Here is a 27,568-nt window from a genome sequence, read left to right as displayed (position 1 = left end):
GGGAAAATATTTGAATTTAAGGCAAAGACTCAATTCCTTTTCATTCCCATCGGTTAAAATGTTCCCCCCTCTAGCAAAGCCATCAAATGCATAAAATTTAGTCTTTATTCAGACTTTTCGAAACCAGTTTCTCTCTCTGTTCCAGAAAAAGTGAACAAAATTAAAAAGTATATTTTGGTAGGTATTGTATCCGGGCAGTATCCTCTAGAAGAAGGTCCTTTATCCCAGATGTCTGAAGCTGTAAACAATATTGGAGAGGGAGGACTGGGTCCTCATACACCTTGCACCCCTCATACACCGGGCATGCCCGCCACCCCTCACACTCCCGGGACCGGGCATAAGAGTCCGAGAAATGGGAATAACAGGTAAGTTAGTCAGGATCGTTTCACAATAATATGGTTTTCTGATTTCTTTTTTAAGTAACTGTAGTTCCGAAATGTCTGTGATTGCTCCCCCCCCCCATTTAAATTAAAATATATGCTAACAAAAGTATTTATTTTTACCATAATGGACATTTTTGATGAAGTTTTTAGAATTATTTGAATATTCCTAAAAAATAATAAATTTTGTTTATAGTGCTGAGAAAAACAAAGATCTGTCAGATATTCGGACTGATTTCTCCCTGGACGATCTAAACTTTGACCCCGCAGCTCTTATTGGTGAAGGTAGCGGGGACTGGAATGTAAGTTTAATTCATTGTTAAAGTTTTATAAGAAACATGAAGTTCATATACAGGGTTACCCATAAAGGATGAGACTGAAAAAACGGCAGGAAATTCTTAACAAATGACGTTCCTGAAGTTAAATTAAGATCTAAATGGTTATCTAATATAATGACTTATTTATGATTTGGCAAAGAAACAAACAAGTTTAAAGTTGCAGGAAATCGTGAATAAAATGAAAGTTTAAATTCCGTACAATCGTCTCTGAAATTTCATCCTTTGTGGGTAACCCTGTATGTTAAAACACAAAACGTTCGTCGATTGTCATACGTAACTAGATCTGACTTGTTTTTATTTATTATTTAAATATTTATTTTCAGTTAAATAACATGGATCCGAGTGATCTATTGTCCTTCCTTGATGGGCCGGGAGACCTAGCCACGCCCCCGTCCTCTGGGGCGGGATCGGAAAGTGGAAGCCGGCAAAACACATCCCAAGACGACCTTTTATCTCTTTTCGACTGAAACCTACAGCGCCATATATGGAGAAAATTTGAAACATTTTAAGCCAATAAAAATGGCGGGTGAACAAACAACTTCTTTTTGGGCTCGATAAGTCGAGTTGACTCATCACCAAACTTATCTGAATTGAGAAGTTTTCTCTCTCTCTACCTACTTTAAGCCAAAATACAGTTTTAATTTGAATGCTTGTGATATATCATGATATTGCAAATTCCAAGTTTAATCAGAAACGGTTTCCAAAAATAACCCGAGATTTCCGGAATTCTGGACTTTGTATCCGATTCATTTAAAAACATAAATTTATATATTAGAAAAAATGAGGAACCTTTATAAAATATTATAATCGTTAACGCCTGATGCATGTGTTCGACCTAAAGGATGTTAAGGGGTTAACCCCCTTAACATTGTCCACATATATATGAATTTGTCTATAAATGTATATATGTTAAATAATGTCACAAAACTTAAACAAGTTTTAAGGAAGAATATCACCTACTTTATGTAAAAAAGCCTTTTGTACAAAATTGATTAATTTGATAGACCAAATCTAATTAAAAAAGTATTATTATTCAGTTTTACTATTTACGCCCTGAATTGGTCTTTTCAATAAGTACAAAACAAAGGTTAAATTTATTTTTGGCAACATTTCCATTTTATTTATTGAAAATTTGTATTAAATTTTATTACCAAATTTTGCCAAAAATGTATTTACTTTCTAGATCTTTCAGAATCCCTCTTCCCCGTAAAAAAAACATAATCCCATATGCAATATCATATATGCAATTATCTAGAAATTTATTAATTCATTCATAGAGAATTTAGTCCCAGTGTAGAAAATCAGAAAAAATGTAAATTTTAGTGATATTATATTTGTAAAAATTAGAGAAAGCTGATCAGCACCAAAACCTAGTTTTATTTTCATGCTTCGTGTACTAAATGCTTTATATCAAGTCGATTTCTGATGTAATGTATTAATATCAAGTGGATTGGATGTGTGTACTTAATGATTTATATCGAGTCGATTTTAAGTGTACTGAATGATTTATATCGAGTTGATTGTAAGTATGTGTACTGGATGCATTACTTGGAGTAAATCGAAAGTATGATTACTATGTCTTTATATCGAGTTGTAAGAATTAGCAACTGGTTTACAATGATTATAATGAATTATGTATACCTAGTGCTTTATATCAAGTAGATATCAAGTGTACTGAATGCTTTAAACCAAGATGAGTTGGGATTTCACTAAGTACATAAAATCTAATGAATTAGAAGAAAATGAATATAAACTGAGGGGATTGAAAAGAGTACAGAAGATTTGAAACGAATATATTTGAAGTATTAAATGGTTGAGACATGCTTGTGCCTGAATTTTGAAATATTTTAATGGTGTACACTGTACACTATACAGGAGAGATTAGGTTGGTCTCTAGTCATGTATTTATCATGTAAATCATGTATTGAACCTGACGGGACTGAACTCCCCCCCCCTGAAACATCTTACAATTTTGATTGTAACGGAACTAATATTGATCATTATTATTCTTGTTTGCGATGGATACATTTTACATTGTTATTTTTACACACATGTTCTTTCCCCATAATTGATCGTTCAATTGATCTGTATTAATCAATTAGATGAATTGATCTATTATTTTATCTTAGCGGATTGATTAATTGATCCCTGTTGATCTCTATTATCAAGCGTACAGAGGATCAATCAAACTTTAAAAATGATTTATCAATAAAAAAATTTACAGTAACTGAATGTTGATTTGTATATATATTTTCAGAGTGCTAAATATATGTAATCTAGCAGTAAAATTTTATTTATTTTTCTTCAACTCGATTTAATTGAAAATTAGAATTATACATTTCTGGTGAAGAACTCGTGAATATCTTTGATAGAAATTAATCAGTTAGTAATGATGCAGGGTTTCCCTAAAAGAATGAAAATACAAAATAAATAGAGATTTATAGATCTTCACCACAGTTTCATCTTTGTGTGCTTAGCCCTGTACCTAGAGATTAGAATCTGTACCTTCGAACATTTCTATTGTTCATGTTGTAATTAGGTTCTTATTTTTTACGTATTTTTGTTTGATATTTTTTATCGTCAATGTACAAATTTCTTTTAGAAACCTAAAACTTCTTGAACAGTTTTAACATAGATTGATTAAAATAACAGATAGGACAACCTATTTGAATATTACTAACGATGAGGACAGTTTCGGAAAAATTACCGCCACATTATTTCGGAAAAATTACCGCCACATTATTTCGGAAAAATTACCGCCACATTATTTCGGAAAAATTACCGCCACCTTATTTCGGAAAAATTACCGCCGCATTATTTCGGAAAAATTATGATATTTTGAAGAGAAAAAAGATAAGTTTTTGTGTGAGTGTATGGACACTAAAAAGTTTCAATCATAAGAGCTGAAATGAGATGGAAAGAGAGTAAAATTAAAAATTGAAAAATAAAAAAAGAGAACGTTGATAACAAAATATAAGTGACTGAAATAATTCTGATGATGTTCAGTAATTAGATTAAACAACCATATTTCAAAAGATAAACTGCAGGGATATCCACCAAGGATGAGACTTCAGAGACGATTGTACGGAATTTATACTGACTGTTTCCTTATATTTATTATTCCCTGCAAATGTAAACTTTTTTTGCCTAATCATTGAAACAGGAATAAAAAAATTATATTGAAGGCATCAGACTTAATTTCACCTCGGAATCGTCAAATTTCAAGAGCTTCAGTTCGTCTTACAGTAACCCTGTAGATATATAATTTATTTTATATGCAGACAGAATATTTGACAAGATTATGATTTCCAGATGCAAGTTTCGAAAAAACTAACTTTACATGTATAAATAAATAAAAGATCAACCATCATTCCATGGAAATCAAGGCCAAAATCAAAAATAACCGCCAAAGGACGGAAATTGATGTAACAGTTGAATAATTAAAATGTTTAAGAACACTTTTGACGACGTCCTTAATTGACTTATTAATTAATCCTTTTACAAAAATGACCTAAATGATAACTGAAAAAGGTAATTAAAAAAAAATAACATCTCATCATGTCCTAACTCCTAAAAATTATAATTAAGCAAATTATACTGTTAGAGAGGCACAGTGACAAAAAGGTGTAAATTTGTCCTTATCGTCTGAATTTTTTATATCAAATTATTTCTCGATTTTGATTGTTTAATGAAAATATTTCCATGTTTTTACATTTTGCAGGCAAGTGGGTAATTTTCTAAGGTGAAAAATGTAAACCATATTTTAATACCAAACTTAACTCTACTTTGTATAGGGAGGGAACCCCTGCTATGCAGACGTAGAGCCTCCCAGATTCGCTAGGCAGACCGAGCCTCCACTATGCAGACAAAGCCTACCCTATTGCAGACCGTGCCTCCACTATGCAATAAACGAGCCTCCACCATACAGCACAGCTTTTTTAAATCTTGGTTTTTATGAGTGATAAAAACTTTTAACAATTTCTTTTTAACGTAGTGGCATACGAGTTTTACTAAAGATTAGAATTGTTCATTGATTGTCATAATTAAAAACATATATGGACTCATAAAGTGGTTTATAAGATTTATATTAAAACTTTAAACATTTCTTAAGCAGAAAGGAAGATATTTGGAGAAATATTTCTGGAGTAAACTTGGTTTGTTTTGTTGTAATCTTTGATTTAAACAATATCTTTTTTTGAAAAATGTTAAGATTTAAATAATAAATACAAATTTTTTAAATTTAATTTGAACTTCAATAAAAGGTATCGCTAAAATCAAAAATTATAAAAGATGAAATGAAATTCAATCCAAATTTTTAAAAATATTTTCCTTTTCGTGTAAAAAATGTTTGAAGGTTTAGATACCACTTTAGTAGTCATAATTAGGCACTATTTATGATAATTAATCAATACTTCTCATCTTTGAGAAGCCTCTCATGCCACTATGTCTAAAAATTTCAAAAAAAATCTTCTTTTTAAACTTAAAAAACAAGTTTTAAAAAACCTCTTGTATTACACAGGCACATTTTGATGTGTTGCGCATGCTCATTTCTGCAAAGCGGAGGTTTGGTCTGCCTAGCAACTCTCGGAGGCTCGTGTCTGCATAGCGGAGGCTCATGGCGTCCGGGGGTTCCCTCCCTACTTTGAATAAATAAAAACATTGAGATTTTACACATTTATTTTCAAACATATATTTTTCATTGAAAAAACAAACCTAATTAGAAACAAGTAAATTTTGGGACTAGATTATTCAATAAGATATTAAAAAGTAAAAACAAACAAAAAATTACAAATAAGCAAACCTATCTTACTTTCTTTTAAAATATGTACAATACAATATACATACATGAATGGGTACCTTAAAAATTAAAATATTAGCTTGCTTTTAAAATTTATGTGGCTTAGAAATATGCAATTAACCTAAAATAATGATGCAAGAAAAATCACACATGGCAATTCTAGAAAACAGTTGAAAGTTCGAGTTTAATCAGATCTGCTGTAAGAATGCCCTAAATTTTTTTTAATGAATCACCGACAAAGGGTCAAACGACACAGGGTCAAACGACAAAGGGTCAAACGACACTGGGTCAAACTACAAAGGGTCAAAAGAGCGAAAAAGGGTAAAACGACATAGGGTCAAAAAATGCGACAAAGGTGCAATTTTTTTTTTAAATTTTGACATCTGTTACAGTTAGGCACCTGTTGAGTTTTTATCCATTCTTTTTTACTAACACTGTACAAATTTGTTCACTGAAAAAATCATTATTGGTTTTTATATTTATAATTCAATGCAATTAATATTTTTGTCTACAAAAGTATGAAAAAAAGGTTATAAATATGCATATAAAAACTACATGTTGTATTGCTCTGCATTACTCCAAATGTTTACTTGTCATACAATGCTGTCAAGTTCGTCATAAATAAATAAATGTTGCCAACCCGACCGTTATGGAAGCCAGAATAAGACTAAAGTTTTAAATTTTCAAAAAAGTTTGGCAAATTTTTGTGATTAAAATTGCGAGTTTCCTATGATTCAAATCAAAAAATATTTTTATCATTTTGACCTTTTGTCGTTTGACCCTTTGTCATGACCCTTTGTCGTTTGACCCTTTGTCGTTTGACCCTTTGTCGCTTGACCCATTGTCGTTTAACTCTGTGTCGTTTGACCTTTTGTCGGTGAATCTTTTTAATTTCATTAAACCTGTATATTTTTCACATTTATAAGTGAGGTCCGTGTACTGAATAATTAATACGATAAAAAATAATACAACATAAAAGATACCATAAAAGGTTGCAAATTTATAAAAATTCAACGTGAAAAAAAATATTTTCTTCTTCGATTTAAAAATATTTTCGGCCATAGGGTGTCTCTTTTAACATATATTTTTACTTTCTGAAGGTATTTAAAAACTTTCCAATAGATCGTTCTAAAGTTTATGTATTCCATTAGCGTACCACATTCTGGAAATGTCAAGACTCAAGACCAGGAGTTATTAATTAAAACCATTTAAAGTGGTTTACAAAAAATGCAGTTGGGGACGTAATCAGGAATTTTTCCAGAGGGGGGGGGGTAAATATGCCTCTGAATGCTGTGTACATTAAACATCTTTAAATCACCACTCGGATATCATGTTAATTGTGTTCCGCCTGGACATTGAAGGAAACGGACAGAAACTTAGACGCAGGAATTAAAATATCTTTACTTGAACCTCCAGTCGTACACACGTCGTTTACAGGAAATTTATTGGAATTTCAACATTAACGGGACTGTTTAAGTAGTTTCAATTGATCCTTCAGTTAAGAAAAACTCTCTAAAAAAAATAGGGATGGTTGATATTGTTCGATTTAAGGTTTTGTGTATCACAGTTCATATCGTGTTAACGGAGATTTTTCTACTCTCGTGTAAATCATTCGTGGAAAATCATAAAAACATATTTTCATAGAAATTGAATTCAAGAAAATAAGAGACTGGGAATAGTATTCATGAAATCATGAAATCATTTTTTTCATTCCCATTGACTCTGAAAATCAAGAAACCACAAGAATTTCTAACACGTCGCGTGGTAGTGTTGTTGAGAGAAATCAATTTTAATTTCTGTTGGGTTGTTGCTCGTTCTCCACAACAATTGATCTGAAATATAAAAATCTCATTGATTAAGAACATACTTCAGTGTGATGCATTTTAAATGCTGAATTGAAATTTAATACTCGTGGAAAAAATTTTATCACATAAATTCAAATCGAATTGACGGAAACTATAAAAATTTAAAAAAAAACCGTGTAAAGCTATTTACTAAACGGTGAACAAACATACTATCATTAGAGAAAAATACCCCCAAAACCCTAAAATATTTGTTGTTTCATTAAAATCAATTTAAGGTCGCTTATCAGTAATAAGGACCCTAATCAGTCATCATGTCTTCTTAATTTGCATGAAAATTGTTTCATAGTTGATTAAATATGTAAAAATTAACTTACTTTGACATGACATCGTGAATGGTTCGGCTGTTTGGCAGCAACAGCAGTGATATACAGATAGGGAAAAAAACCGCTGAAAAATTTGAGGAATATTATTTCAAGAATAAATTACCTAAAAAATACGACAAAGAAGCTATTTCCACAATTTATGTTTGATACATTTTGCATATTAATATCTTTCTATGAATTTTTTTTGAAATAAAAGTAATAAAGAAATTATTACAACAAAACCAAGCTGCATTCCTAGTTGCATTTATCTTAAATTCGAATAACTATTTGATTCACAAATTCAAGTTCACGAAATTCAGTGAGTGATCATTGATCAATGCTATAGTGGTTCATCTTCCTTATTCTGTACTCTGGGTTTTCAGCATGGATATTTATCAAGTACAATTTGTACAATGTACAATGTATGTAATCCTTAGAGACAGCTCAAAATCAAACTGCATGTAACTTAAATAATCAACTATTACTATCACTTTGTTGAAAACATACAGTGGCAACCATAAAACTGTGGAATAGGAAGACGACTCTTTTACCTAACTTATGTTTTTAAGTCGTCCAATGAACATAATCCTCAGCAATTGTGATTTTAAAGCTGAGCTGCTGTTAAAATTATTTGCTGTTTTCTAAAACTAAACACACATATCATTGCTTAAATGTCTTCTTCATATTCCAGTTTTATAGGTCTCACTCTAAACTGACATAAAGGCCAGTGGGTTACCTAAGGACAGATTCTTAATGAAAGATCGAACAAGAGCCCACCAGATCCCCAGATTATCCCCGGGGATAACAACCACACGGGATCCACCAACAGCGACAATCTAGACAGACTCAACTATTTAGAACACGGAAATAATCAAAGTCAAAATGAAAATCTGTTTTTGGACTTTTCTAACTGTTAAAATTGGTTTCGGTCTGAATTTACCTAAAGTTAACGAAAAAACTAATTTTGACATAAGAAAAAACTATTTTTGTTATAGTTAAACAGTAACAAGCCATACATCGAAAGAATTCATCAAATATTGTATTCTTCACTTTTTGATAATGGAATGTTCCAGATACTTTTTTTAATTAAATGATTATATGGAGCTCTTCTAATGTTCCCGCATAAACATGGCTACGTATTTTTTCGCAAATACTGAGATTTACGTAAAATAGTATCAAACTCATTGGGAAAGTTATTTAATAAATTCTTTCGATGTATGGCTCATATAGGGTTTAACTGTAGAATAGAAATAAAAATAATTTGTTTTGCAAAGTCTTTCTTAAATCGATTAATCTAGTTTAAAAACTCTTCTGACTCTCACTGTATTATTATTATTATTATTACCTGTATTACCTAATAACAAGGAAAAACAATCATTTAGTAGATAAGTAATAGAGTAGATAGCAAAATTTGCACCCTTCAAAATTTTATATTTTTTTTTTTAAAGTCATTTCCAAAATCAAATTACTATTGGTTATAGCTTAAACCATGTCAAGGGTGTATATTTTTCAAAATCCCCCCCCCCCTTGGGTAATGGGGGGGGGGAAATGAAAAATGTACCAACAATAGGAAATTCTTTTGATACTTTTTACCCAAAAATTAGTTTATTGATCAGCAAATTCATTATCAAATAATATTCTGGATGGAAAAATTATTTTCAAAAAAGATTTGAAAAAATATACACCCCTGAACCATTTTGTTAGGTATCTTAGATTGGGAATTATATTAATTTACTAAATATTGAGCAAACCTGTTCACATTTAACAATCTTCAGACCCATGATCACTTTCCCAGGCGTAGCACCTCCTATCATACCTGAACAATAAACCAGAACTGTCGACAATGTACGATAAGAAAAATTACAATAATGTATATAAAGAAAACCAGGATTTACAACATTTAAAAAAACTATGAAGAGAGTAAAAATATTAATGATGTACGATTTAAAGAAAATCTAGACAAATAAAAGATTTTACATACATTTTACAAAGAAGGCCGAGTACATATTTTCTGCAGTAATGGGTCTTTAACAATCAATATACTTTAATAATCTTTTAAATACATTTTCCAAAGAAATTATCCCTAAACATGGAAAACTTATATTTGTATCCTATTCAGTATGTATATTGTATACCTCGTTGTCCTCTGTGTGTACAAAGTGCCTCAAATACACAAACAACTAATCTAAACAAATCTTTAGACGTATTTCAAGCGCGTTTCTATTTATCGAGGCATTTACGATTCATACAGGTACCCATCAAGCTTTAGAATGATCAAGGATGAATAAAATATCCTATTTTTTCTGGATGAAAATTTATTATTTTCATTTATGACTTATCTCCACAGTTGGCGGAATGAATGTTGCAAAGACAATTGTGGAAATAAACAGAATCAGACAATTTTTTAGAGAGAAAAAAGACTACATCTTTCTCCCACTTTGATACTCAGACAGAGGTTTATCGAACACAGTACTCTTCAAATTGAGGGTCATTTGAGTCATTTTAGTCCATTAAAATTACAGATAGGGTGTCCCAATAAACATGGGAATTAAATGACGACTTTTATATCTTCTTCGATCCATGCGGAATTATTTCATGAATACAATTATTTCAGTATTCCAGTTTAAACATCTAATATCGAAAACGCCTGGACTTGACATTTTCAAAATGTGGTCTACAATTTTTGTATCTTCAAAATTGAAGGAGATATTGCAAAATTCGTAAAAATTTTAATTTATTTAATAAATCAAAATTGCCTTAATATTTTATATCTTCGTAAATTTTTAAGATACAAGATATATATATAGACCATTTTATGAAAAGCTCGTCTGACGTACAGCCTCGTTTATACATTTTCTTTGCCATTCATTAAATATCAGAAATCAACTCGTCTCTCAATTCCCATGTTTATTGGGACACATTGTATTTGACAGTCTCAAGTAATATTCCTGCATAGTGTATATTACTGTCATATCTCCACTTATTTAATAGAGAACTCGTTTAATTTTTACCTGTGAACTAACTCCAGTATTAATAGCTCAGATGTGAATTGTATTGCTGCATTGTAATCTAGATACATAAATAATTATATAAATATATTATTCAGGATAGTTTTTAAAATTTCTAAATATTTTCTTCGAATAAAGTTTTTATTTCCTGATTTAAAAACATCGATGGAAATGCATGTCAATGTCAAGAAAATATGGAGGTTTAAAGGGTTATAAAGGTGAATTAAATAATACTTGTTTTCTAAATAAAAACAAATATTAGTTTAAGTTTGTCTGTTTGTTTGTTTATATATTTAATAAACCGGCTAAACCGACCAGGCCTGTGATTGATTGATTAACGTTTATTTCTCTTATGCATCTTAATTGTCCAGATCAGACCTATTTTTTTGTGAAAACTTACTATGAAATCAAAAATATTGCCTCAAATAGAATAAGATGTTCAAATTAAAATGTTTGTAAAGGGGGGGNTGACACCATGAATTGAACTTTATTTTGCTTCAAGACGCTTTTAAACAAGTAATCTCTTAACAGTTTGAACAAAAAAGCCTCAAATCCCCGCGGGCGTGCATTTTAGAAAATATTTGAAATTCTTAATTTTTTCATTTTTGGCAATATTCAAAATAAAAGTAGCATGCAAATTCCTCGTCCCAATTTTCCTGTAATTCGAAGTATCGCATGCTAATTAATTTTGTTTCGAATAATCCCAAAATTGAAAAAAATTTAGAATTCAAATATTTTCTAAAATGTAAGCGCGCGGGGATTTAAGGCTTTTTTGTTTAAACTGTTCAGGCATTACATGTTTAAAATCATCTTGAAGCAAATTCAAGTTCATTTCATGGTGTCAAGATTGCAAAAATGTGAAAAAAGTAAAATTTGCCACCAAAAAGCGTGCGCGCACTTTTGCTCGTTTTTTCTTAACCGAATTTTGCAGTTACAATAAATAATTTTGAGTTCACATACAAAAAATCAGCGTTCTACGACGATTCTAAGTTATGTTTAAATACTGATTAAATTTTCCGGAGTAATACGTTTTGTGCCCCCCCCCCCCCCGTTGGCAAACATCTATAGACGGTGCAATTGTATGAATTCAAAAATAATTTTCTTTTATTATCTGTTGCTTACCTAATGTTTCAATATTAATATTATCAGTGTTGGCCAGGTTTAGAAAATCATAATTTTCAAGTTCTATCACTTCGAAGAAATCCACAGCTGTAAACGTTATCACGACCTGGGTTAGAAAAAGAGCTATTAAGTAGTTCTTTCAGATGAGTATTTTTTCTTGAAAAATAATTCCCCCCTTTTGAAAATATTTTTCCCTAGGAGTTATGTTTGTTTGCGAACAAATTTTTTTTTAAGGGTTTTATTTCCTAAATTAAGGAAAATTAATAATTTTTAAGCGAAAATAAATCAGTTTTTGAGGCAAAAGTATTAAAAGAATAAAATAAAATTGCCTTTTGATATCGAACCTTTAATCCCCCCCCCCCCGCCAAGATCATCCCAAATTATTCTCAATAAAAGTGGTCCCCTGAGTTCTTCCTTGTGGATGGAACCCTGGAGGGGAAGGTTAGATTTCAAGGGAGCGGACCCAAATTTTTAATTGATTACTGTACCTTTAGTGTGAAGAGAATAAATATATCGAGTAGTTCTGCAATTATCCGTTTCCAGATTGGAGGTATTGTATAAATTCGTTGCTCGCCCTTAGAAATAAATATTTTTTTATCTTTATGTAATTTTCAAATCAATTATGGAGGCAAATATAATCTGACTTTTAAGGAAGTCAACCACAGATCAAAACTAAGATTGAGTAAGTTATGAAGCAAATTAAACTGTGTTGAATTAATATCCAATTCATCCGTATTTCTTTCATTATTTTTTCCTACATTTGGATTTGTTGCTGCTACTGAATTCCTGGGGTTCCTAGCTTTCGTTTGATATGCTTAAAGCCATAGTTAAAACATTTTCATTTTTGGAGGTCATTTAGGTAATTAGAGGTCGTTAGAGGTCATTTGAAGGCCAAACACGGGATTTGTTGCTGCTACTGTATTCCTGGGGTGCCTAGCTTTCGTTTGATATGCATAAAGCCATAGTTGTAATATTTTCTATTTGTGGAGGTCATTAGAGGTCATTAAAATTCAATTTGATTTTATTTTAGGAATTTCGATCACTAATTAGGCGTGCACCCAAAAAATTGGAAGATTTGAACCAAAAATGAAGGCAGGGCCCCCCCCCCCCTTCATCAAATGTGCCAACTCCACCATCCCCTTTAATGGACTAATGACCAACCATCAAGGGATCTGGTTGGGTGTTTTAACTAATCTCTGGTTAGCCAACACATTAAATTTGCATTCTGAGAGCTAACGTTTAATTACTATTTGGTGAACCGCATGGTTGTGTAAATTGATGTTTGACTGGACTGATATTATCATTAATACTAACAAAAAACAAAATCCTACAAAAACCGGAAAAATCTGATAAAAATGTTATATTTTTTACCTGTGATTCCCTGGTGTTATTGCTTGATTGACTTGTATTCCTCTCTGTTGGATTAGTACTACTAGACTGAGGTTGGTTTAGTCCTGGTGTGATTGACAAGTTTGCTTGTTGAGATAGAAAAGTATAAAAACCAAGCTGAAAATAAATATTTATATTATTAGAAGGACCATTTATTGATGCTCCTTCAACTTAGCTACTCTCAGATATTGTGATAAAAAGCAATCGAAGCAAAACCGACTAATCAACAAAGACGTAATTTCAAGTAACCCTCAATTTATAGAGTGGCATGTTCGACTCACAATAGGATCCTTAAAAGCTTTGTCCGATCAAGTATAAGGTAGAATTCCTGTTTTAGTTTACGAAAACAGAGTATTTTTATTTGTGGTTTCTCTGGAAAATGACTTAAATATTGTTTGATTCAGAAAAAATGGAGAAATATTCCTAATTTAACACCTTCATCCAGAATAATGACGGTATCATTATTGAGCAGACTAAGGTTTCAAGTGTACCGTTGTGAATCGTACATACCCCTTTTTTATGGAGGGTAACTTAAAATTACCACGAAAGTCCCTTTAACCAGCTTTAATTTCCAAATTTATGGTTTCTTTGTATCTGTGAACATAATTTTAATTGTTGCAACGTTGCTTTTTAAAATTAGTTTTGATAAAATAAATTCAGAGAAGACTCGACTGTATTGAAACTTCAGTCAAACATTTAGAGTTTATAATTTGACGTTAACATTTAATGCACGATTCCTTAAAAAGGTTTGTATATGATTTACCTGAAGAGCTTGAGCTTGATGCGCCTGCTGTAACCATTCTTGGACCTCAGCAGCATACGCAGCTCCTAAATATTTAAAATATCTGTAATCTGACTTCATATCCTGCTCCTGGGTAATTAGAACCGGCCACCGTAGCCCACTAAAAAATAATTTTTTAAATTAAGGAGGAAAATGCAAAAAAAAATCGATATGTCAAAAAAAATATGAACACCCCGTAGCCAACGAATAATTAATTTTTTGAAATTTTTTTTTCATCAATGTGTTGATAATAATATGAATAATATTTTCTTTTTGTTTTCCTCCGATATTTTTTCTCAAAACTTGCCACTTTTTGCATTCAACAAAAAAAATAAATAAAAAAACCCCAATTTTTGACACCCTGTTTTGAAATAAGAAACTTGAGAAAATTTTTTTTTGTGTATTGAGGGGTCATTGGGAGTATATATTAAAAAAATGAGCTATTTATGTCCAACGAGGCCGGATATAAAAATCGGAGCCGACGGAAAGAGATATCGAAAATCTGACTTCATGGCCTGCTCCAAGGCAATTTTATGAGTAAACATATAAAAATACCACAGGCCGCTATCAATATTTACAGATATTACAAAATGCCTTACTTGATACGGGTTCTTTAACCATTATGTAAGAGGATCCCGGACTGAGATTCCAAAAATATGAGGATCCAAATCCTAGTGGCTGAATTTCATCCAAAACAATGCTTATATGGAATTTCAACGTTGGAGAAATTATTAAAACCTTCATGATCATTAAATAGTGATCCAAGTATATGTATAATAATTTACTGAAAAAATTTGGATTTTTGTCAAAAAAGAAAAAAAGAAAATTTTACGAAGGATCCAGGATCCATTTCCGTATCAAAATGATATGAACACAGCACAGGGAGAGGGGGGGGGGGGAATTAAATTTTTTTTCAATGTCTACCCCTGCTATATCAATTTAATATTACCTGGTCTCCTGGCTGCAGCACCACCCTCCATTAAATATTTCTGAAAGTTTAGAAAATAATAATAAATGATTATAAATCAGTAATTACAATCAATTAATAGTTCATGATCTAACAAATACATATCAAACAACTGAAAAAAAATCATAAATTTTGATCATTGAAAAACTAGAGGAAACATTTCATAGGGTATTCTCAATACTGAGATAATTATGAACTGAGAACAATGCGTTAATAACTTGATAGTCCATTTAGACAATTTGAAATACCGTTAAAGTTTAGTTTGTTTTCCACAGCATCCAAAAGATTGGAAGCTAATTTTTGGTGTAACGAAATTATTACAAGTTTATTTATTTTGAGAAACGAAAAGGTAAGTATTTGATATGCTACTTCCACATTATTATTTGTTGCTTATTTCAAGTATTTTCTTACTGTTTCCTGTACGATTTCTACCACGTAATCTTTTGACCAGTTAAAGGGACTGTAAACGTAATTTTAAGTGACATTCCACTTAGAGGGTGGTAGAAGCGATTCACAACGGTACCCTATAAAGCTTTGTCTGATCAAATATGAATTATAATTAGATATCCATTTTTTAGTTTTGAAAACTGATTATTTTAAATTTTGATTTCTCAAGTGACTTCTGAAATAATTCTGCAGGATAGCCATGGAGAAATTATCATAACTTAACACCTTTAAAACTACAAAAACTACGTTATCTTCCACATTATTGTTAAGATGAAAGTTTTAAGTGTTCCGTTGTGAATCGGTTATGTTTCTCTTTAATAAATAGAAAGTCACTTTAAAATTATGCCTAAAGTCCTTTTCAAAGTATTAAAAGCTTGCAAAAAATGCTAACTTTTTCACTGCTTTGCCTATTCAAATGAAGAAGTATTAAAAAATGCTAATTACAAACACTAAAATATGATTAAATGGCTAGCGGGTCCTCTTGCTGAGTTTCATCAAAGGATAAAGGATCTGACTCTTGTATTGGAGCTCCATCTTCATCAAGCTTCATTCCTGAGCATTCATTAAATAAGTATAGGAAAAATATATATTAAAAATACATGTCTACGTAATTTTTATGCTTTCATGAAAAATATCAACATAAGGATATTAATTTTATTTAAAAATATCCCTCCAAAAATAAACAAGTAAGCTGAAAACTGAAGTCCATCTCTTACCCCCCCCCCCCTCTCCCTACAGGCAGGTGGACACTGAGCATTTCTTGGAAATATTTGCCTCAAACCAGGGTAAAAGCGTTTCATAAAAATTGTCCAAAAAATCATAGATTTATTTTAAAGTTTATTTTGGGAATAAATTCCCCCCCCCTCTCCCTTTCTTTTTCATTCTTTTTACACAAATTTCATGAATTTGCTCCTTAAAATAATTCATTTCCCACTATTCACCAGGGGGGGGGGGGGGGGTTGTTTTCAATCCTAACACAAAAAAACATTCCTTTGTACAAAGCTTGTTTTTATATAACCGTAGCGGGATTACCGAGTTCAATGAAAATTGTGAATATAAAAACAGCTTTAAAAAAAGGACTATTTTAAGGTGGATTAACGTTTTCTTCATCTTTTTAAATTTTATAACCTTGCATTGATGGTATGAACATAGTTGGTCTCCTAGACCGGATCATTGGGTTGAAGGATCTAGGTCGGAACTGGGTTGCAGCTCCAGTAGGGAATCTCCATGGAAGAACTGGTCTAGATTTGGGTAGAATACAGTTCCGGGGAGAGAAACTAGGCCTCGGTAGGGGTTGATGGTTCCGTGGTTGAATATACTGCTGCGGCGTGTTTAAAGGAAGACGATGATTTGATGAACCCCGGATAAGGTTCTCTCTAGGTAGGGGTTGCTGAGGCAGAGGCATACAAGGCATTGGAGTTCCTAAACTCTGATGCCCACCAACAGTATTCAATATCTGAACAAACACACACTAAGACTACATTAATTTTACGCTATTTAAAGATTGACAACAGGGTATTTGGTAAGCCTTTGTCAATGCTTTGGATCCGTTCCATCTTTACTTGGACTCGGGACCGGGTCCAGAATCCGTCTAGTAAAGAGAATCTGTGTCCAGAATACGTCTAGTAAAGAAAATCGAGTCCAGAATACGTCTAGTAAGAAGAGAATCTGTGTCCAGAATATGTCTAGTAAAAAGAGAATCCGGGTCCAGCATCCGTCTAGTGAGAAGAGAATCTGTGTCCAAAATCCGTCTAGTAAAAATAGAACCTGTGCCCAGAATACGTCTAATAAAAAGAGAATCTGTGTCCAGAATCCGTCTGGTAAAAAGAGAATCTGTGCCCAGAATCCGTTTAGTAAAAAGATAATTCGGGTCCTAAATTTGCCTAGTAAGATCCGGTTACAAACAAAAGGATCCGAGTCCGGAATCCGTCTAATAAAAAGAAAATCCGGATCCAAATTCTATCTGGGTCCAGATTTATCCATTGTTTTTAAAAAGAAAATGTTAATTCAGAATTTGTTTTGCAAAAAGAAATATCCCGGTTCAGAATCTGTATTGTATATGTAATACAAAGCTGTGGGTGTAAAAATCCGTCTTGGAAAACGATAATCCGGGTCCAGATTCTGTCGATTAAAAGCAAAATTCCGGGTCCAGAATCTATCAATTAAAAACAAGCTTACGGGTCCAGAATCTGTCAATTAAAAACAAGCTTACGGGTCCAGAATCCGTCAATTAAAAACAAGGTTGCGGGTCCTGAATCTGTCAAGTAAAAACAAGGATACGGGTCCAGAATCTGTCTGAATAAAAATCCAGCAAGACGCTAAGTTCTATCCTTGATTCATCCCCCGGGTTGAAGCTAACCTGATAGTTATGGTTGTTAATGACTATCTGAGTTGGGTTTCCTGGTAGAATAGTCCCAGGTGGTATCTGAGCAATGTAAATTGTCTTGCTGCTACCATCCGCCTCACGAATTAGTGCCTAAACATCGCAATTTTAAAACTATTAAATCGAATTCTATATAAACCCCATTACAAATTTAAGTTGAACTGTAAGGTACTCCTATTGAAAAAGAAAATAAGAGATAAATGAACAATAAAAGTTGAACTGTGAGGTACTCCTAATGAAAAAGAAAAGAAATTCCAATTTCTTTATTTCAAGAATCCTGTTGATCATCAAGTGATGTTTGATCTTCCAAAATTTTTATTAAAGCGAACTAAGGAAGCTATTGGAAAGCAATTTTTACCCGTTTAATTAAAAAATAAAGTAAATAAATATTGACCTGGACAGCACCCTGTGGAATTCCAGGATTACTGGTGGGAGGAACTGGTACCTGCGGCAAACCTGGTCCAACCTAACAGAGATCGGTAATATTACTTGAAATATAAGGTGATAACTGCTGGTAGGGGTATTTAACTTTCCCCTTTTTCCCCCCTCTCCCTTTTTTTAGACGAGAAAAAAGCGTTCCGACTGAATACACGTTTTTATTCATATTTATTAATGGCATCACGAATGGGGTGTGGGGGGGGGGGGTTCTTCTTGAAAAATAATAATCTTTTAATTGCATTATATCTTCACAGTAGGTTTAATAAGATTAGGAATTGAAGAAAAAAGTTGTTAATATTTCCGATCTAGTTTCCTTCAATGCTTCTTCAGATCTCCAGAACGGGATCAGATTGGACATGAAGTGCGTCGCATGATCGTTGATTATGTGATCTTCAGTATCCGTCTTCAAAATCACAATTTATTAAAAGATTAATCAACTCAGAATTTAAAAATAGAATTGAAATTTTAAATTTCAAGTAGAATAACTAAAATGTGAAATGAAAAGTCATAAGAAAATACATTTTATTTTTCAATAAAAAAAATTCATTTGCCTTTTCTTTGATGATTGAAGACTTCTAAAAGGGTTAAAAAACTGTTTATTTTCCTTCTTAATATATCTATGGAAGCAGACAGAGCAGGGATAGGGTCGATGGAACCAAGCATGAGAATCAACCATACTTATAGGCACCTCCTCATTACATCTTAAAAGAAATATTAATAAGTCTTCATAACCGAAATGATAAAAATCAATTTGATTAATAAATAACTGTCACATAGGCAGTTAATATGATTTCGATGTAAATAAAGCGGTAAGTGCATAGTTTCCAACTTTATCTAGTCAGTCAGGCAGTTAACTTAGGGCTATGATTTTTTACTACAATAAGTCTTATGACTGTTCATGAAAAGGAGCATATTTAAAGTCTTTAAAGGGACTGTAAAGGAAAAATGAAAGGGGGTATAGAATGAAACCTGAGAATTTCAGGCGTTGAACGATACATATAAGACATCTATCTAATGTTCCTGTCTCGAGAAATTGATATAAAACTGTGACAAGATTATACGAAAATTCATAAATATAAAATTTTGTATAAAAGTAGTAGGTTTAAACAGATCATATTCAGCAAATATTTGAAAAAAATCCGCACAAACCGTACATTTAAGAAAAATGTAACCATTTTTGAAAATAAAACACACATCAAAATTCAATTGTTCATGTCTGAGGGTTTAAATTTTTTCGGCAGGAGAAGTCTTTATATTGCTTTTTGATCTATCTTTAAAAAAGTATCTTAATTCATATTTATACAAGTAAATAAGGATGATAAATGAGAGGAGAAACAAGTAAATTAGGATGAGAATGAGAGGAGAAACAAGTTAATTTGGATGAGCATGAGAGGAGAAACAAGTAAATTATGATGAGAATGAGAGGAGAAACAAGTTAATTTGGATGAGCATGAGAGGAGAAACAAGTAAACTAGGATGAGAATGAGAGGAGAAACAAGTAAATTAGGATGAGAATGAGAGGAGAAACAAGTAAATTAGGATGAGAATGAGAGGAGAAACAAGTAAATAAGGATGATAAATGAGAGGAGAAACAAGTAAATAAGGATGATAAATGAGAGGAGAAACAAGTAAATAAGGATGAGAATGAGAGGAGAAACAAGTAAATTAGGATGAGAATGAGAGGAGAAACATGATAAATGAGAGGAGAAACAAGTAAATAAGGATGATAAATGAGAGGAGAAACAAGTAAATAAGGATGATAAATGAGAGGAGAAACAAGTAAATTAGGATGAGAATAAGAGCATAAACAAGTAAATTAGGATGAGGAGAAACAAGTAAATTAGGATGAGAATGAGAGGAGAAACAAGTAAATAAGGATGAGAATGAGAGGAGAAACAAGTAAATTAGGGTGAGAATGAGAGAAGAAATAAGAAAATTAGGATGAGAATGAGAAGAGAAACAAGTAGATTAGGATGAGAATGAGAAGAGAAACAAGTAAATTAGGATGAGAATAAAAGGAGATACAAGTAAATTTGGATGAGAATGAGAGGAGAAACAAGTAAATTAGGATGAGAATGAGAGGAGAAACAAGTAAATTAGGATGATAATGAGAGGAGAAACAAGTAAATCAGGATGAGAATGAGAAGTAAATTAGGATGAGAATGAGAAGAGAAACAAGTAAATTAGGATGAGAATGAGAAGAGAAACAGGATAAATACACATTTAAAATCTAAAAATCTAAAATTATGGCATCTAGTCTTTTACTTCTCTTCATTGGGATGGGTTTGTTTGTTTAAGCTTTTTAGAAAACTCTTTATATAGCAAAAACCAAAACTATGAATGAATTTTAATTGTCAATTGAAACAACAATTATTAACATAATATTATTTAGAATGCAGAAAACAAGCAAAACCCACTTCTTTTTGACAAGATTTTTTTTGGAAAATTTTCATGCAAATTTGCTGAAATGAGTCAAAAAAAGGGGGGAAATTGTGTATTTCCAGGCTAAAAATCTGTACAATCCGTACAATTAAAAAAAAATCCGTACAATTTGAAAAAAAAATCCGTACAGTCCGTACAATTTAAGGGCTAAAACAAAACAAAAACGTACAATCAATACATTCAGGCCAACCACAGAAGCCTGAGAATCTCAGGTTTGCTCCTAATACATTTTTTTTTTAATTTGCACTTTTCATAGATAGAATATGTAATCTATTAAAAATGCAAAACAAAAATTTAAAAAATTATAAAAGGAGCAAACCTGAGATTCTCAGGCTCCTGTGGTTGCGTATTGTTGAATATGATCTGTTTAATACTACAACTTTTATACAAATTTTTCCTTTACAGTCCCTTTAAACAAAATTTACATTTGATTTTAGACCTGTAAATCTTAATATCTGAGATATCTTTAAAATGGATTTGCGAAAAATTTCTAAGTGACATTTTCCGAAAATTGAGATTATAACTCAGGAAGACGGCATATTAACATATTCTGAAAAAAAAGTTCAGATGTTTTAACTAGAAACCTGATGGTCCATTTTCAGCAGTGTGGAAGGTAAAAACGGCATTTCAGAGCTAAATGTATCTTTGAAGACCTCCCATTTTTTGGCACTATACCTGTTAAAGGAGCACTTTTTTAGGCTAAAAAGTTTAAGATACGAAAGAATCTTAAATTTTTGAGCTCCGATCTTGGTCTGATAAATATTTAAGTTCCGATCTTGGTCTAATAAATCTTTAAGTTCCGATCTTGGTCTAAAAAATATTTAAGTTCTGATCTTGGTCTGATAAATCTTTAAGTTCCGATCTTGGTCTGATATATCTTTAAGTTCCGATCTTGGTCTAATAAATATTTAAGCTCCGAACTTGGTCTGATAAATCTTTAAGTTCCGATCTTGGCTGATAAATATTTAAGTCCCGATCTTGGTCTGATAAATATTTAAGTTCAGATCTTGGTCTGATAAATTTATAAGTTCAGATCTTGGTCTGATAAGTTTATAAGCTCCGATCTTGGTCTGATAAATATTTAAGTTCCGATCTTGGTCTGATAAATTTATAAGCTCCGATCTTGGTCTGATAAATATTTAAGTTCCGATCTTGGTCTAATAAATCTTTAAGTTCCGATCTTGGTCTAATAAATCTTTAAGTTCCGATCTTGGTCTGATAAATCTTTAAGTTCCGATCTTGGTCTAATAAATATTTAAGCTCCGATCTTGGTCTGATAAATCTTTAAGTTCCGATCTTGGTCTGATAAATCTTTAAGTTCCGATCTTGGTCTGATAAATATTTAAGCTCCGATCTTGGTCTGATAAATATTTAAGTTCCGATCTTGGTCTGATAAATATTTAAGCTCCGATGTTGGTCTAATAAATATTTAAGCTCCGAACTTGGTCTAATAAATATTTAAACTCCGATCTTGGTCTAATAAATTTATAAGTTCAGATCTTGGTCTGATAAGTTTATAAGCTCCGATCTTGGTCTAATAAATCTTTAAGTTCCGATCTTGGTCTGATAAATCTTTAAGTTCCGATCTTGGTCTAATAAATATTTAAGCTCCGATCTTGGTCTAATAAAATTACTTTGATCAATAAACTCAGGACTTACTTGGGGCAAGTCCTAGTTTCCTCCGGAATCTCAACTTCTTCGATCCGTACATCAACATCGATCTCATGAGACATTATCAGAACATCATCCTATGGTGTATAAATATAAATATATTGAACATACGTCTCACATCATATTAGATCGTTGATAGCTCTAAATTGAGATTTTCGGGACTAATCAAAAAATTTAAAAAGAAAGTAACAATTAAAAAAATTCCATAACACTAATATAAAAATTTGTGCAGAAATTACTAGGGTTTTCGATACATATTTGGCGTTAAAGCTTGGAGATAATCCAATATGATATGGAACGCTCTCTAGGAACACTAATTCCGAGGATCTAATTTTTATTTGTCGTCTTATTTTCGAAGATTTGGGCGGTAAAGAATTTAAACTTTATTCTAATTTGGGAATTTTTTCTCGTCTTCTCGATTTCATCCTGTATCCAAATCTTTTTATTTTATAATTTTAAGCTCATATTTCTTTCCCTAATTCAGAGATTGAAATTATAAAAAATCCAGCTCTGAACAAAAAGTCTCAAGATATTTGAGAGAAAATACATTTTTTAGTCTGGGTCAAGAATGTTAAAATTGAACTTACATCAATTGTATCGTGCGTTGATAAATATTTACAGTATTGTACATGCTCCGCAAACTTGAGACTCTCATTCGTCTCTAATCTTAGATCACAGTGAGGGCACACCAGTCCTGAAATAAATTAAATATAAATGAATCGGCTGAAGTTGTCCGTTTAGATCCTACGCCACCCCACTCAGAGATCCTATATCTAGGTTCTCATCGTTGCTGTTCTTTTATCCTCCTCTCTCTTGACCTCCAGGATGGCACCGTTAGTCTTTATACTTTTGTGATCTTTGTCTTGTCCATGTTCTTTCATCTCTTTTATGTCTTATCTCTAGCAGTGTTCTTGTTTCAGATATGTGCCAAGAAGAAGATCCTAAGGCCTTCCTGTGTTACTATCATATTATCTTCTTATTCCTGGTTCCTCTGGATCCTCGTACTCTCTCTCTCTTTCTCCTGTTGCTCGTCCTCGAGCTCCTCCTGCTCGAGCTAGACCAGGCGGCTCTTCTCCTTGCTTCCCGTGTTCCTATCCTAGAAGCGGCCAGGCGACCTCTGCCTGGACTGAACTAGGAACTCTCTTGACCGAAGCCGATACCACAAATGTGTTACTTGCGCTAGAAATTGTTCATTAGCTTGATACAAGACAAACTCCTGTTTCAGCTTTGCCTTTATCAATTTCGAGAAATTGTATTAAAAAAGTTTACCTAGAGAAAATAAACTTCTAAATACAATTGGTTCATCAAGATTCTTCTTCTGAGTGTAGAAAAGTCGTCTAAAACAATTTGACATTCAAAAGAAACATTATTTTTATTTGTAGAAATTTATCCTCAATTCTCACTTTTTAGAGTCCCTTCATCAAAATCTGGATTATTACGTCGCAAAAACGGATTTAGGCAAAGTTTAAAATAACACATAATAAATAATTTTTATAAAGTCTATAGAACCAATACAAACTATAAAAACAGCAAAAATTTTTGTGACTTAAAATGTAAGAAAAATTAGTTGATAGTTTTGCATTCACTCTGTTCTTTTTGAATGCCTGCCTTATATTTGCTCTGGATGATTTTAAATGTACTCGGGATGGTTTCATACTTCGTAAAAATGGATGCTCCTCCTAAACCAGATTTTGGTCAGTCAATATATATTTCAAACATATTAAGGAGAATCAGGTGGTGATATTATATGATACTATAGTAATTTCTTAGAACAAATGTTAAGGTTTAAAATATTTTTAAAAACTAGTTTTATCTTAATGTAAACTTATTAGTATTAATCATAAGAATCATGCATATTGTAATGCATAGAAGAGTACAACATTCTCCGAGTAATTGTATTAAAAAAGTGCTGACTATAAACCTTGATATCTATGCGAAGCTTTTTAAGTTTAAAAGCCGAGTTCCTAAATATAATTGCGTATTTTCATAAAGTTAAGAACAGTTCTAAGACGAGATCTGATATGATGCTGCTAACCCAACGCGCCTGGACATGATATTCATCGAGGTACCTTTTCATTTTAGTAAAAGCCAGTTGACTTGAACTTTTGCGTTTTCTTATTTAACGTAAGGAGATTTTTAGTGGCTTTGAATTTGTCACCCTTAATCTTAAATAAATGTCAATCTTAAATTTTCTTATTATATATGCTTAATTTTTGTAATTTGGAAATTTTCTACAATCAATCAATCAATTTATTTTAATTCGACGGACCAATTAGATACAGGATGGTGCTTTTTAAAGGGATTAACAATAAAAAGTCACGACTTCTAATTGAATTTTCAAATATTTTGAGCTAATTAAACTGGTTGAAAATACGCAATTTCCTTTCGAATTCTTTTCTTTGAAACTCCTCCTCATCACCAGTATCAGTATCGAAAGTATGGTCGAGATTCTAAATAATAAAAATATTTTAAAATTTTTTAAAAAAGTTTCCTTAATTTTGATTTATATTTTTAACTAGCAATAGTAACTATAAATTAATCGAGAATTTTGTTAAAGAACTGATTTTTTTTTCTTGATTTTTAAAATTTACCATTTGCTGGGGTTATATGCCGATATAACCAGAAACATAAGTAAGGAAACTATTGTAAAAAGAAAGAATTGAAACAAAACATTTGTTTTAAGGATCTAAGGTCAATCTTAGAGGGAACATTGTCAGCTTAAATTTCAAATTTTTGGCTTTAAAATCTATAAAACTAAGAAGATAGACGAATCAGAGAATCATTAAAACTCATCTGAGGTTATGATGAAAAATAAGTCACCTTTTTAGTAAACATCATTTGTTTTGAGTTAGTTTGAGAGCTGGAGCTAGGTTGGGATCTATGCTTTCGATTTACCGGTAAATTGGAGAACTTGCGAGACATCAAGTTCAAACAATCCTGCTGCTCAGATTTTGAGGCTAAGACTCTATCCTCGAGAACCTGGAGAGAGAAAGAGGATTGGTTAACAGGTTTTGAGACCGAACTTCTATATTTGAGAACCTGGGGAGAGGAGGATTGCTCATCAGGTTTGGAGGCCGAGACTCTATCCTCGAGAACCTGGAGAGAGGAGGATCGCTCATTAGGTTTGGAGGCAGAGACTCTATCCTCGAGAACCTGGAGAGAGGAGGATGATCGTCGACTAGAGTTTGAGCATGGAGGAGATATCGACAGGTTTGATTTAGCTAAAACCTCGCAGTCGGATTCAGAATCTAAAATTAGACATTCCTAACACTAAAGCTTAGGATATATTATTCCCTAATGCAATTGGGACAAATAAAAAATGGGTGTATATTTTTTTATACATTATTCCCCCCCCCCCTCCCTCTTTTTGAAATTGATGGAAAATCGTAACGAAATCTGAATCAGTTAAAGTATTTTTTAATTTCTTTCTTTACCTGATATTTGAATTTCTTCATATTTCCTCTTTTTAATCTTTTTCCTTTCCTCCCATACTTTCCTCCTTTTTTTCCTCTCCTCATTACTTCGTTGAAATATCTCCATTATTTCCGAATCACTGCACGAACTATATGTGTCATCATATTTGGCTGATCCTAATCTTGTTTCCGGGTTATCTAGAGAAACTGGCGCATTACTTCCGGTTCTTGTTTCCGGGTTATCTAGAGAAACTGGCGCATTACTTTTGGTTCTTGTTTCCGAGTTATCTGGAGAAACCGGTTCTTCACTTCCGGAAATCTGTTCTACACTATTGTCACTGTCCGCATCATATAAAGGGTTTAACTCCGTTTTATTTAATGGTCTAAACATAAGCCTTCTGTTAATAAAATAATATCAAAAGATATAAGGAGCAATTTAATAAAATATTATTCATATAAGAACTAGAACTATTTTAATCAATTGTTGCCAAGATTCTGTGGACCTCCTCCACTTTATTTAATAAAATATTATTTATATAAGAACTAGAACTATTTTGATCAATTGTTGCCAAGATTCTGTGGACCTCCTCCGCTTTATTTAGTGTGCAACTCTGTTAATAAAATATTATTCATATAAGAACTAGAACTATTTTGATCAATTGTTGCCAAGATTCTGTGGACCTACTCCACTTTATTTAATAAAATATTATTTATATAAGAACTAGAACTATTTTAATCAATTGTTGCCAAGATTCTGTGGACCTCCTCTCTTAATTTTATATTTAAATTGATATTAACCTTCTTATAATTACATTCGACTCAATCAATTTTTTTACTCCTGATCCAATTGCCCTAAGGAAAAAACATTCAAATAAAAAATATCCTTTAATTAAAAAAAATTTGATACGTTCAAAAATAGAAATAAACCCTTGGCTTTGATTTCTCCCTAGCAGAACTTACGAGTAGAAATACTTAAAGCTTTTAACAAATTGTCCATCTAATCCATATTTTTGTTGGAATTTCAAATTTTGAAGAAAATTACGACAATTAATACTCTCTACTCTCTAAAAAAACTAGTTAATAGGCATGTCATTAGCCATGTAAGATTTCGTGTTGGTGCCAAATATTTGATGCTACAATGATTGGGACTAATTAACCAATTGAAAAAAGCCTATGCTCCTAAATGATGGGCTAAGACTCTCTTATACAGGAATGAAAATATCCTTAATCTGACCTGTGTTTTGCGATGTTAATTAGCTTGACTTCAACCTGTTTAATGGGATAGCCCCAGTTCGAGGCCATTGCTCTGCAAAATACGGATTGCTTTAACAAAGCAAAAAAACATATTGTTACAATACACAAAGAATGAAAGCAAGACAAAGAAAAAATGTAACTTAAAAAATGACATTTTTAAATGTTACATCTATCAACAGTAAAGCTATTACAATTTCATTTTCTAACTAAACAAACAAGGTTTTATTTACAGTAATTAATAATAAAATCATTGCAGGATTTTTACTTTATATAAATAATAAAACTAATCAATAAATTAAGTTTCGTGAAAATTCAGACAGAAATAATGTTGTAAAATATATAAGCTCGTAGGAGATTGAATCCCAAATTAAGAAAATGGCACCTTGGCGGGATATCAATATGTCTGGTTTGTTGGCTATAACTTACATATTTAAAAATGCATGCCTATAAGGTTGTGCAATGTGCAAATTCATTTATGTAAAATTAAGACCAAAGTGAAGTTTATCAAAAAAAATGCCGAGTTTTTTTCTTTTAAGGAAAGTTACAATTTTTATGTGAAATGACTTAATC

General features: G+C 31.9%; 3 protein-coding genes across 8 annotated transcripts in view; 1 reads left to right on the top strand and 2 right to left on the bottom strand.

Annotated features, from left to right (window-relative positions):
• Positions 1-2,291, top strand: part of LOC111694986 (zinc finger MIZ domain-containing protein 1) — a 28,280-nt gene extending 25,989 nt beyond the window's left edge. Inside the window, exons 18-21 of one of the 2 annotated variants that reach the window (XR_002763760.1) lie at positions 182-365; positions 577-682; positions 1,042-1,805; positions 1,902-2,291. Coding sequence is in view for 1 of the 2 variants with exons in the window: in XM_023464099.1 (XP_023319867.1) it covers positions 182-365; positions 577-682; positions 1,042-1,185 (434 nt within the window). In the remaining variant the exon portion in view is untranslated. Of the gene's footprint in view, positions 1-181; positions 366-576; positions 683-1,041 lie in introns of both variants that reach the window. The other variant, XM_023464099.1, reaches the window with a different exon arrangement.
• A 4,348-nt stretch (positions 2,292-6,639) lies between these two features.
• Positions 6,640-14,947, bottom strand: LOC111695000 (protein FAM8A1). Its single transcript, XM_023464128.1, has 12 exons — positions 14,933-14,947; positions 14,583-14,661; positions 13,966-14,030; positions 13,185-13,319; positions 12,302-12,388; positions 11,814-11,919; positions 10,695-10,752; positions 9,819-9,868; positions 9,435-9,499; positions 8,420-8,519; positions 7,696-7,768; positions 6,640-7,348 (listed from the first exon to the last, which is right to left on the bottom strand). Exons 2-12 carry the CDS (start codon positions 14,602-14,604, stop codon positions 7,306-7,308), a joined length of 804 nt encoding a protein of 267 aa, XP_023319896.1. The 5' UTR covers positions 14,605-14,661; positions 14,933-14,947; the 3' UTR covers positions 6,640-7,305.
• A 187-nt stretch (positions 14,948-15,134) lies between these two features.
• LOC111694998 (uncharacterized) lies at positions 15,135-27,552 on the bottom strand. 5 transcript variants are annotated; one of them, XR_002763761.1, is made up of 17 exons: positions 26,979-27,552; positions 26,543-26,596; positions 25,766-26,142; positions 25,152-25,579; positions 24,714-24,781; positions 24,253-24,295; positions 23,940-24,010; positions 23,601-23,668; positions 22,919-23,025; positions 22,320-22,408; positions 18,823-18,919; positions 18,532-18,621; positions 18,175-18,246; positions 17,757-17,873; positions 16,526-16,853; positions 15,805-15,949; positions 15,135-15,390 (listed from the first exon to the last, which is right to left on the bottom strand). XR_002763761.1 is itself a non-coding variant. In XM_023464125.1 (17 exons), the coding sequence occupies exons 1-17, from the start codon at positions 27,044-27,046 to the stop codon at positions 15,858-15,860; spliced, it is 2,109 nt and encodes a 702-aa protein (XP_023319893.1). In that variant the 5' UTR covers positions 27,047-27,552; the 3' UTR covers positions 15,805-15,857. The 5 variants fall into 5 exon arrangements, 3 of the variants coding, with proteins under 3 accessions (XP_023319893.1, XP_023319892.1, XP_023319894.1); XR_002763762.1 differs by having other exon boundaries at positions 15,135-15,315; XM_023464125.1 differs by lacking the exon at positions 15,135-15,390 and having other exon boundaries at positions 25,152-25,310; positions 25,371-25,579.
• Between the last annotated feature and the right edge of the window lie 16 nt (positions 27,553-27,568).

The sequence above is a fragment of the Eurytemora carolleeae genome, unplaced genomic scaffold (genome assembly GCF_000591075.1).
Source record: "Eurytemora carolleeae unplaced genomic scaffold, Eaff_2.0 scaffold210, whole genome shotgun sequence".
Lineage (NCBI taxonomy): Eukaryota > Metazoa > Arthropoda > Copepoda > Calanoida > Temoridae > Eurytemora > Eurytemora carolleeae.
This window is presented reverse-complemented; position numbering and strand designations above follow the sequence as displayed.